Here is a 12,139-nt window from a genome sequence, read left to right as displayed (position 1 = left end):
ATGTGCAGCCCCAAGAATTACAGAGCTCACGTGCAGCTCCAAGCAATGCCAGAGCTCACGTGCAGCTCCAAGCAATGACAGAGCTCACGTGCAGCTCCAAGCAATGCCAGAGCTCACGTGCAGCTCCAAGCAATAACAGAGCTCACGTGCAGCTCCAAGCAATGCCAGAGCTCACGTGCAGCTCCAAGCTGTAGCAGAGCTCATGTGCAGCTCCAAGCAATGCCAGGGCTCACGTGCAGCTCCAAGCAATGCCAGGGCTCATGTGCAGCTCCAAGCAATGCCAGAGCTCACGTGCAGCTCCAAGCCATGCCAGGGCTCACGTGCAGCTCCCAGTGAGGGGGTCTGGCAGCTGTGTGGCTTTGGGCTGGGTGGGGTGCTTGCCTGCTGTCCCTGAGTGCTGCCTCTGTCTCTTGCAGTGACTCCCCCTTGCCGGTGTCGTCGCGCGTGTGCTTTGTAAAGTTCCACGACCCCGACTCGGCCGTGGTGGCCCAGCACCTGACAAACACTGTGTTCGTTGACAGAGCCCTCATAGTCGTTCCCTATGCTGAAGGTTTGTAACTTGTTTGATGTTCTATGGGGCCACCCTTGGGTGGTGGTTGGTTCCTGTCTAGTGCACAGAATTTAACAGTAGTCCTATGTCAAACACGTCAGAGATTGCCATTCTGAAACCCTTGGTATATTGCCTTTGGCCCCTGGATTTGGTCAGTTTGCTGCCATAGTGACACCAAATCTGAGTGGAAAGTTTTGTGTGTCTTAAAGTGTAGAATAAGAACGTTCTAGGCAGAATTTTATGCAAATTTTGCTCTGTGTCAGTCTCAATGAGACGTTTTCCCGGACAGATTGTAATGCAAACAGGTCAATGTTTTAAGGCAATTTTACCTTAATAATTGCTTGCCACTTTCACTCTCTTCATGAGAACGGTTTCTCCCTCCCTGAGAGTGCATGGGAGAGGAATTAACATTCCTTTGGGATATGCTGCCACTGCATCTATTTGGGAACATCCCCAAAAAAAGGCCCTCACTCTCCTTGTGGAGTCCAGTATACCAAGGGTTTGAATAATTACGGTTTAATTCAAAAGTGACAACTTCCAAGAGGTGCCACATGGGCACTGGTCCTAGTTTTTAATTCCAAGTTTTCTTGTTCATCCTTGATATATTTAATAGAATTTCACTAAATAATAAACTCTTCTCTCTGTTATTTGTGTGTGTGATTTTTGTAGTGGAGAAGGCAAATGCAAAGCCCTTCCAGATGACTGAAAAACAGTGGGTCCTCTGCAGCTACAGGGGATTCTAGCCATTAACTAAAGGCCAGCAAGCACTCAAGTCCCCAAGTGTTTTCCTGGTGTAACCACTTGTTAACTACATTTTCTCTTCTTCTTTTTATTTTTACATTTTAGGGTGTTACAGTAATTTGAAAGGCAATGAGCAGGGTTTTTGGAACTTACCTTAAAAGCAAAGTGCTGAGAAGACACCTCTTCTTACAGAAGTCTTATTAAACTCTTCTAGACTTGCTTTAGAAGTAACTGATTTCCATTGTACTTGTTCATTTCTTGATTTACTTCTGGGAAGGGTTGAATTGAATAAAATCTTGCAGATTAAGTCATACTACAGCGCTAAGTTTGGTACATGGCCTGGGGTCACACCTGTAATCTGTCATGCTGGAGCTGCCTCTTGAGGCCTGGGGAGCTGTCTTACCTTATCTTTGTGTTCCTTAAGCTTAAAAGATACAAAACTTAAAAAGATGCCCAGCCTAATTCCTGGAGTGTAGGAATGTGCAGCGTGGCCTCTGAGTGAGCCCTGCTGCTTCCTGAGGGCACAGAACCCCTTCTGCCATGGAGTTACTGCTCCTGCTGCCACTGCTAGAGAACAGCAGAGCCGAGAGGCTTCTTGTCCCTGCGTGGGTGTTAAACACAGCACCAGTCCAGTGAGATTGTGCTGGAATATTCCCCAAGGCCCATGGGAATAATCCCAGTGTTTAACTCTTCCTACAAGGATAAACCCACTTTTCTCTTTGTCCGCTGTGGATAAACCTGGCACGCAGAGAAACCTGCCCAGCAGCTGGGCTTCAGAAAATCCAATTATTAAAGTAGAATATATTCCTGGGCCTGTTAAGGAGTCCCTCCTGGGCTGTACCTTGTGTTGTCGAACAGTTCAGAATTTAATGGCCTTGGCACATCACAAGAGAGGTGTTCAGCCAATAAAGTATTGCCCCTGGGTTGATAATCCCATACTTCTGTCCCTGTGCTGGAGTACAGTTGTCCCCCCAAAATTCAGCCTGCCAGGGTCCCAGTTCAACCAGGAGCAGCATTTGCCCAACCCACAGTGCCACTGCTGATGTGCTTAAAGCCAGGCCTGTGCTGAATGGGGCCCTCCTCTCTCTGATTTCTGCTGTGCTAATGAATCTCTGTGATTACTGCCTGTCACTAAAGCAAATGTTTATTATCTGTTTAGTGCAATAATTCCCCCCTGTCCCAAGTTTTAGCTCACACAGACACTTTGGTGTTGGCTGTTGCTTTGTGTTATAGAACTATACACAAAGGCTACGGTAAGGTTTAGTATTTGTCATTTTCTCTGGGCTAATTCCTGGATTTGGAAGGAACTCTTAAGGTTAAAGATGGCTGGGGGGGGTGTTTAGGTTCTTTGGTTAATGTTTGTTTCTTTTGTCTGTTTCTTTTTCTTTCATTTCTACACATTCATGCAGTATTTCATGGTTCTAACAAAGCAGCAGTAAAAAAAGCTCTTGAAGCATGAAAATTAACTGGTGAGGGGCCTCATTGCTTTTTTTAAATTGTAGTTTATTTAAATACTTTTTAAAGAAACAATTAGAGGATCAGATGCATGAATTTTTTTTAATGGATGCAGATCTTCTGTGAGGTGTCTCGAGCTAAGTCTGAGGATTTGTATTTAGATGCCAGAAATGTTGTAGTTGCACTAATTTGAAATGTTTAGCTGTAATTGATAAATATCCTCTTGAGACATAATTTTGCATGCCAAATGACCCCATAATCTCTCTGTAGGTATGTTGATATATTTATGCATTCCTGCCCTTTGCCTCCATGACCTTTTTCCCCTGTCCCTCCATAACTTTGGGTATCTAAAGTGCTGCCAGCTCAGTGCCACGAGCCAGATATCAGTGCTGTGTATTGTACATTTGTGTAGATTATCGGCACTTCTCAGTATAGGTGGGAGGAACCATTACCTTTATTTAACAGTGGTTTTTCTTTTTTGTTGTTGTGTTTTACAGTTCTTTTCCCTGGTTCAGCCTGAACTATATACCAGGCCCTGCTGAAAATACCACCCAACAGTTTTCTTCTGCAGCTTATCCAGTTTCTCTTAAGTGCCCTGTACATATTGTATGTTTTATGATGAGATGCAGTTTCTTAATATGTATTACAGAAACACTACTGGTATTTGCAACTATATAGTAAAATTGTTTTATTGAACTCTCATTTTGGGGGCTTGGGCACATTAACAAATTAATCCATCTGTATAGGGCTTTTGCTGTTGGATAGAGTAAAACTCCCTCCACAACTGTTTGCTAGTAGGGCCCTGAGCACTCTGTGTGCAGAGCAGGCAGTGCAGTAACCCCTGGGCTTAGCTGGCTGCAAGACTTTGGGCCACGAGTCCCCTGTGCCACGGCAGGTGGCAGCAGCATTGTTGGTGCTCTAAGCTGGCACATATTGGAACAAAAGCATTTTACTGCACAGGTAAGGAATGTGCCAGCATCCCTGTGTGTATCCCAGCCACAGACACACCCCCAGCATTCCCGGAGAGCCGCAGGGACCGCATTCCATGTGACACGTCAGCAAAAGCCCTACCCAAAACACCCATCCCTTCTCTTTAAGTTTGCCAAAATTTGTATGGTAGGTGTAAAAGAAAACATAGTGAACTGTACCATATTATTAACCCCTAAATCCAACTTTTTTTGTCTTGTGTATCTTGATTTTTCTGTGTGCTTTGTAGTGAAGCAGCCGACACGAGTCGTTGTTCATAAAACAGCTTTTGAAAGTTGAGAGCACTCTCACCCCTGGAGAACCGACTGTGCTTGCTTACGTTTGGTTCATGACTTAAAAATCGAGTACAGGTGATGAAACCTTGGCAGTGTTAACAACAAAGTAGTGTGTATTGTGCTATTTTTTTTTTGCTCTAGAAACTTAACCTTTTGTAGAGAAAAAGGAACAGTCAAATTGTCACCCATTGAAGTTGCATTCTGACAAAAAAAGTTAATGCTAAATATTAATAGCCATCAAGCTTTGTATTTTAGCCAACATAAGTACTTTCAACAAACTCAGGTGGTGTATCAGGGAGACTTTGCTGGGTGTATTTGTGTATTTGGTGCCTCTGGGCTGGGATGCACTCTAATGCCAGGCTGTTTCCCTGCAGGAGTCATTCCTGATGAGACTAAGGCTTTGTCTCTCTTGGCACCAGCTAATGCCGTGGCAGGGCTGCTGCCCGGGGGTGGCCTGCTGCCCACTCCCAACCCTCTCTCTCAGGTAGGCTGGGGGTCCTGGGTGTCTTCTGCTGCATTCCCACTTCATTCCTGCTCTTTCTTTCAGGACTCACGTGTTGATTCCAATTCCTAGAGTGGTTTATCGACCCTGGTGGATTGGGACAGCTCTGATGTGAATTGGGGCACGACAGCGACAAGCTGTTAGATGGAAAATCCTTATTTCCCTATTTCCTGGTTTCTCAGGGCCCTGTTTGTGCCTCTCACCCACTGTGCTTTACAGCTGTGACAAGCAGTAGAGGTCTCACAGATCTTAAATTCCTCAAGTCCAAGGAGTTGCCACACTGTGAGATTCCCTTCATTAATCCTCCAGCTGAGGGGAAAATTGGAGCCTGGTTGTGTGAACCCACAGGAATTCATGTGGAAGATGAACAGTGAAAAGTGCACATCGTGGGAGAAGCTGGAGTCACAGCTCAGCTCTTAACAGGGCCCAGAATCAAAGTGCAGGAGGCAAATTAATCATAATAAAGCCTCATTAATCCTGCACTTCTCAAACCCACCTCAGCTCCTGCTTAGCTGAAGGACCCCCTGGCCATGGAGCTGCTCAGGAGGGAAGAGCCTAAATTTAACCTTTGAAACTCAGGGAAGGGGTTGGAAGGACCAAATACAACCCAAAAGATTTCACTCACAAAAAACCCTGTGCATGTGAATCCTGGAAATGGTTGTTGAGCCACCTGAGTTGCAGCTGTGTCTCTGGAGCCCAGGCTGCTCCCAGCCCCCCTGGTGGGATGTGTTCAACACATCCATTTTAGGGGAATGTGCTGCACAGCCAGGGTTTCAAGCACATCTTGGCAGTGTGGGTTGGGTTTGGGTGTCTGTCTCAATCATCTCATTTGAAATGGCCCAAAATGAGCTGCTTTAGGGAGCCTTCTGCTCTCCAGTAGCTTTTTAACCATATTAGGGACATTTGCAGGGATGCAATATTGTTAAATTGCCTTTCAACATAAACTGTGGCCATCTCAACCTTAAAATGAATTAGAAATGGGACAATAGCATCAAAAACTTGGAATGAATTTCCATTTTAGCGCTGAAACAGAACTTCATTTTCAACTATCCCTTCGATTTGCTGGAATGCTTTACTCCTTCACCTTTATTTCCCCTGCCCAGTGATGTCCCTGACTGATTTTGTCACTGCCCTAACTGCTGTCTCTGCCACAGATTGGTGCTGTCCCTTTAGCTGCTTTAGGAGCTCCTGCTCTCGACCCTGCCCTTGCTGCTCTTGGGCTTCCTGGAGCAAACCTGAACTCCCAGGTACGTCCTCATTCCAAAATATCCTTTATTGCCCCCCTCTTTCCTGCTCTAGGAGTGGTTTGCATTTGTATCACTTCACAGCCACTGCCAGGGAGCTCCAGGGATTGCTTTCTGCTTGGAATAAAAAATACCTGCTTGAATATCAAATTAAATGTTGGAAGGGGCCAAGGAGTAATTTGGGAATAGCAATGAAATATTTCATTATCAGGCCAGGAACCTGCCTTGTTCCTCAAGTAAAAAGTAGTTTGACTTTTTAATTTTGTAGGTGTCGAAAATGTGAGGAAACTTCATTAGGTTGTTACAGCTGAACAAAAAAGGCTTTGAAGTACTGTAATATTTTGTATATTTATATCAATAAAAACATATCTATATAGATAAAATATTTAAGAGGTAAGAACCAAATATGCTTTCACAGCAACAAGAAGCAGCTGTAATTTAATGCATTGCTAGTGCAATCATAGAATTTTTTAATGTGTTCCCATGTGGAAGAACAAGCAAATGGTGGTGAAAATTAAATAATAAATGAAAAAAAAAAATTTTAAAGGCAAATTAGAAAAATAGAAATTTGGGATGATGGAGGATTTTTGTACATTAAACCATCAGATTGTAACCAACATTTCAAAAATGAAACTTGGGGTTCATCATTAAAAAAATGAGTGAGGATTAAATGTTTTCTTCTTAATACCCCATTGTTGCAGGAAGTGACTGATCAGAACAATACCTGGGTTATCCTAAGAGCTGTAAAATACATTTTTTCATGGAATATTTAAATGTTTATAAGTTGGCATTGAGGTCTTCCGTGGACAGACAGCTTAGAGAGGGCTCTGTTCTCTTGCAGCGACAGAAATAACCTGTGCACAAAAAGTTACTAGTACAAAATGGTAGATACAACACACCCCAGCAGTGTATTTTTATCTATCTGTTGGTATTTTTATCCATTTGTGGTTTTATCCCTGATCCTGCCCAGGCAGGGCTGGCTTTGGCTGCTGTGGGAAATAAATCCCCTGAGCCCCAGGGTGGGTGTTCACACCCTCCCAGCAGCCCCAGTCACAGCAGCCCAGTGTGGCCTTTGCTCTTTGCTGGGGGGTGTTCTGCTCTGGTTTTCCAGCTGGGAAAACTTCCAGGGGACATCCCAAGGAAGGGTCTCTGGAGCTCTCACATCTCCCAGCCTGGTTCTAACTTTGTTTTTCCCTCACAGTCTCTTGCAGCAGATCAGCTCCTAAAACTGATGAGCACAGTGGATCCAAAGTAAGCACTGGTGTTCCCAAAGCCTTGTACTGCACTGCTGGGGAATCCATGGGGATATCCATGGGGATTCAGTGCCCAGTCCCTGTCCTGCTGGAGCTGATGCCAGCTTGGAAGGGCCTTGGAGCACCCTGGGCTAGGGAAGGTTCTCTGCCCATGGCAGGGGGTGGGATGAGATGGGCTTGATGTCCCTCCAAACCAGAACCATCCCAGGATTTCCTGACCCTGTGAACTGGCTGGGTCTGACAATGCAGAGCTGTATCCCTTGGATTCCTGAGTCCTGAACTTGGGACTTTTGTGTTGCCCAGGTTGAACCATGTGGCTGCAGGTCTCGTGTCCCCCAGTCTGAAATCAGATACCTCCAGTAAAGAAATAGAAGAGGCCATGAAGAGAGTCCGAGAAGCACAGTCCTTAATTTCTGCTGCTATAGAGCCAGGTAATTCCAGCCTGGAATGAGCCATTCCAGCCAGCATGGGGCTTGGACACAGCACCTGATCAAAACTGATGGGTTTGTTCTAATCCAACTGAGAGGGTTTGATTTAAAAACTGATGGGCTGCAGAGCCCTGCCTTAATGCCTGTGGTCTGTGGGGAATTCCTTTATTAGGTTTTTAATCATCCTGTAGTGGGTGCTCCATGTGTCCTGCAGAAATGGGCTGGAACTAATCCCTTGATTTTCCCAAAATTCACTGGTTTGAAGGCTATAAAACACCCAACTTCCTGATGCTTGTCAGGGATGCTTTCTTTTATCTTCATTCCTAATCTGGGCAGGTTTGTAAATAATTCTCTTTCTTGGAGCTTCTTTCAGCAGGTTTCACTTTAGAACAAGCTCCAGCAGCTCTCTCACAAATGTCAGAGCCACCAAATCTGAGAGGCAGAAACCTGAACACTGAAAATATAGAATATTCATTGGTTCTGCAGCCTCCTGATGATTTCTAGGAAAGAACAGAGCTCCTGTTCTTGCTTAGCTTGAGCCTTTTTTGTGAGAAGTCCAAAACTATCATTTGACAGGTCCTTCAGCCCCTCAGGAAATGGCAGATTCTGGTGTTTTCACAGGATTTTCCATTGCCCTGCAGCCATCAGCTTTTCACTGACTTCAGGCTTTTTTTCTGAATTTTGACTTCTCCAGTTTTGCATAAAACTGTTAATTTGTGTCACAAACATGTCCCCATCCTCTGTTCATTCTTTTTGTCGTCTTGTGAAGAAAATTATAGATGAGCCTTCATTTCAAATGGCAAGATCAGGTTGATTTATATCAGTTACATGAAGCTCCAGGTCCTTTTCCTTTAGAAAATCTTTTTGAGTATTAAAACAAAACACTGGTTTTCATTCTGCTTTTCCTTTTTCAGACAAAAAAGATGAAAAAAGAAGACATTCAAGGTCGAGGTCACGCTCGAGGAGGAGGAGGACACCTTCCTCATCCAGACACAGGTGACTGAGCAATTCCTTAGAAACACCTCCCACAGCTGGAACAATTCCTGCAAAAATCATTCTTGGGAAGAGCCTTGGCTTTGATTTCAGGCTCCAAAGCTTTATTGACATCTCAGTGTGCAGAGCTCCTGTGGATTGAGGCTTTTGCTGGGTTTTTGGGGGTTTCCTTGCCCTGAGCAGCTGGGCTGGGAGCAGTCCCAGGATGTCCCTCCTGTGACTCCATGTTGGTGTGTCCCTGGCAGACGCTCCAGGAGCAGATCAAGGAGAAGGTCCCATTCCAAATCCAGAAGCAGGAGGCGATCCAAGAGTCCGAGGAGAAGGAGATCTCATTCCAGAGACAGGAGCAGGAGGTCTCGGAGCACATCCAAAACCAGGTAATGGCTCCAGGGAGTCCAGTCCTGAGCTGGGCAGGGATTGTCCCCTGTGCTGCCACTGCTGGGTCCCCCAGGGCTGTGTCCAGTTCAGGGAGCACCTGGAGGGGCTGGAGCACCTGGAGGGGCTGGAGCCTGGGGAGCCACCCCTGTCCCTCCCAGCTCTGCATCCCTTTCCCAGATGAGGAAGTGCTGTTTGAAAGTGACTCAAACTTAATCTCTCTTCTACTAAAAGGGATAAAAAGAAGGAAGAGAAAGAAAAGAAGCGTTCTAAAACTCCCCCCAAAAGCTACAGCACAACCAGAAGATCCAGAAGCACAAGCAGGTACAGAAATGGGATTTTCCTTGCTCTCTGTGCCCAGCAGGATTTTGATACATTTCAATATTAAATGGAAAAAAATGTTCTTGTGATAGAGCAGCTGGTCTGTGGAAGGTGTCCCTGCCCATGGAAGGAGCTGGGCTTTGAGGTGCCTTCCAACCCAAACTATGCCTGGATCCCATTGGAGCATAATTCCAATGAGGATGTGTCTGGTACAGGCACAGCAACACCTCTACCATCTGTGTCTGTAAGATAATTGCATTTTCCTGCAGTGTTTGAGGTAAATTCTTTGGGTTCAGACCAGTTTTTCCTTGCTCTGTGTCAGAATTTGATGCTCCAGGGTCACTGCCAAGCTCTTCCTGATTTAGGGAATAAATCCAGGCAAAAGCATTTCATGTTTTTAAAAAAACTTCCAAATTCAACTTGCAGTTTTTAAATTCTACCATCTGTATCTGTAAGATATTTGCATTTTCCTGCAGTGTTTGAGGTAAATTCTTTGGGTTTAGACCTGTTTTTCCTTGCTCTGTGTCAGAATTTGATGCTCCAGGGTCACTGCCAAGCTCTTCCTGATTTAGGGAATAAATCCAGGCAAAAGTGTTTCATGTTTTTAAAAAAAACTTCCAAATTCAACTTGCAGTTTTAACAGCTCTTTAGTACCCTGTGAGCAGGGCTAGGGTTGGCGTTAGGGATGCATTTGTAGCTCTAAAAAAATAAACAGAGATTTCCAAAGCTCCTGTGTCTCCCTGCAGGGAGCGGCGGCGCCGGCGGAGCCGGAGCGGGACGCGGTCCCCGAAAAAGCCAAGGTCTCCCAAACGGAAAATGTCCCGGTCCCCGTCGCCCAGAAGGTCAGGGAAACACTTGGCTGGGAGGAATGGTGTCGGGGTGGGAAATTCCCAACTTGTGACCTCCAGGGAGGCTCCCAGGGGATTCTGTGTGTGGGGAATCTTTGCTGCTTTTGTGGAGCTGCTCTGGGCTGGGAGCTCCAAGGGTCGGGGGGGTTCCATGGGTGGCAGGAGTAGGACGTGCCACAATTCCCAGCCCCTTTGGCTCTGCACAGTAGGAATCAGCTGGTTTTGGGTGGCCTGGGCGTTTTGTGACCCTGTCCCAGCATGGGGGACTCGAGGTGCTCCTCTGTAAAACACTGGAGCATTGCTGTTCCTGCTGTCCAGGATTTGGACTCCAAAATCCCTGTGGGGCCCTTCAGCTCAGGAGATTCCATGGTTCTGTTTGCCACAGCATTGCTCAGCCTTGGCTTTGTGGTGTTGTCCTTGAGCCAGAGCTAAGAAGTTGGGATTTTGGGTATTTCCTGAAAGCAGAGCCTGTTCCCTACTTGCACTCTGCCATTTTCCTTTGGGATTGCTGTGGGTAACGCTCTGGACACAGTTCCAGCCATGGAATGGGGTGATGGGCCTCATGCTCTTCCTGCTGGTCTCACAGGCATAAAAAGGAAAAGAAGAAGGATAAAGACAAGGAGAGGAGCAGAGACGAGAGGGAGCGTTCAACGAGCAAGAAAAAGAAGAGCAAAGACAAGGAGAAGGATCGCGACCGGAAATCCGAGAGCGACAAGGATGTGAAAGTATGTTCCAAAAAGCCCTGGAGCTGCTCCCAGCCCTGCCCCACGTCCCCCCCGCCCCGGCCCACAGGGAAGTGCTAACGTGTCCCTTTCCCTGGCAAAGCAGGTCACAAGGGACTACGACGAGGAGGAACAGGGCTACGACAGCGAGAAGGAGAAGAAGGAGGAGAAGAAGGTGGCAGATGCTCCCTCCCCCAAAGGGAAGGAGCCCGGAGCCGAGAAGGGCAGCGGGGATCCGGGCAGGGAATCCAAGGTGAACGGGGACGACCACCACGAGGAGGACATGGACATGAGCGACTGAGCCCGCCCACAGCCCCTCCAGTGTGATCCTTTATGCTGTACTTGTTAATCCTCCACCTAGATGTATCCAGCTCCGAGCTCTCCATGGTCTGTCCATCCCGATACTAACTCACACCCAAAGCTTGAGACAGGGATCCCCTGCTCCGGGGGCCCAGCTGGGGCCGGGCCAGGCCGCAGGTCCCTCCCACAGCACGGGCTGGGCCACCCCTCCTCCCTCCCTGCCTCCCTCCCTGCTTCCCTCCCTCCGGAGTGTCCCGGGCTGAGCCAGCAGGGCCCAGCAGTGTGGGGAGTGTGGCACAGCCCTCCTGTCCTGTGGGAATGCCCCGGGAGTGGGGCACAGCCCTCCTGTCCTGTGGGAATGCCCCGGGAGTGGGGCACAGCCCTCCTGTCCTGTGGGAATGCCCCGGGAGTGGGGCACAGCCCTCCTGTCCTGTGGGAATGCCCTGGGAGTGTGGCACAGCCCTCCTGTCCTGTGGGAATGCCCCGGGAGTGGGGCACAGCCCTCCTGTCCTGCAGCCACCGAGTGGCTGCCAGGGGCCTCCCGGACACTCCGGAGTTGGCCTTGGATCGCACCAGCTCTTTGTGCTCTTGGCTTTAGTTCTGGTTTTAAGCCATGTGCTGGGCTTGGTTGGGTTTGGGTTCCCGTTGGGTTTTGGTTGGCTTTGCCCAGGGTTCTGTGCCCTGACCTTCCTGAGGGCTCTCTCTCCATGTCCCAGGGAGAGCTGGAACGATCTGACCTTGGGAAGGGGAATCCTGGCTGTGCCCAGTGAGGGAGGGTTGGGGGAGCAGCCTCGCCCAGGGCTGGGGGCTCGGGAGCTCACCCGCTGCAGCAGGGAGTGCATTTTAAAATGACCTTGGTCTGTTTTTAAAGCGAGTCCATTGATAATGTACTTTTTACTTGATCTCAAGTTGTACAAACGGATGAATTTGTGTTCCTGTCCCGGCCGTTCCCTCCCTCCCGCACTCGGTGATCCCATGGTATTTGCAGAGTAGTTACCCAAAGCTGTTCCTTAGTTCCAGCAGCTCCAGAGCTTTTACTTTTGTGCAGGTAAAGAGACAAAAGTAGCCGACAGTCTGTGCCATGTCGATGTACAGTTTCGGAAAATGTTTTACAAAACTTTGATAATAAAACCCTGAAACTTCAA

The 12,139-nt window shown here is 47.5% G+C and overlaps 1 protein-coding gene across 2 annotated transcripts in view; it reads left to right on the top strand.

The window, feature by feature from the left end:
- SRSF11 (serine and arginine rich splicing factor 11) overlaps positions 1-12,139 on the top strand; it is an 18,437-nt gene extending 6,298 nt beyond the window's left edge. Inside the window, exons 3-13 of one of the 2 annotated variants that reach the window (XM_053985285.1) lie at positions 417-550; positions 4,383-4,492; positions 5,665-5,757; positions 6,956-7,005; positions 7,311-7,438; positions 8,350-8,431; positions 8,674-8,805; positions 9,038-9,127; positions 9,871-9,966; positions 10,559-10,697; positions 10,798-12,139. In XM_053985285.1, coding sequence (XP_053841260.1) covers positions 417-550; positions 4,383-4,492; positions 5,665-5,757; positions 6,956-7,005; positions 7,311-7,438; positions 8,350-8,431; positions 8,674-8,805; positions 9,038-9,127; positions 9,871-9,966; positions 10,559-10,697; positions 10,798-10,995 — 1,252 coding nt within the window. In that variant the 3' untranslated portion in view covers positions 10,996-12,139. The remainder of the gene's footprint in view (positions 1-416; positions 551-4,382; positions 4,493-5,664; positions 5,758-6,955; positions 7,006-7,310; positions 7,439-8,349; positions 8,432-8,673; positions 8,806-9,037; positions 9,128-9,870; positions 9,967-10,558; positions 10,698-10,797) is intronic. The other variant, XM_053985286.1, reaches the window with a different exon arrangement.

Source organism: Vidua macroura, chromosome 9 (genome assembly GCF_024509145.1).
Source record: "Vidua macroura isolate BioBank_ID:100142 chromosome 9, ASM2450914v1, whole genome shotgun sequence".
Taxonomy (NCBI): domain Eukaryota; kingdom Metazoa; phylum Chordata; class Aves; order Passeriformes; family Viduidae; genus Vidua; species Vidua macroura.
This window is presented reverse-complemented; position numbering and strand designations above follow the sequence as displayed.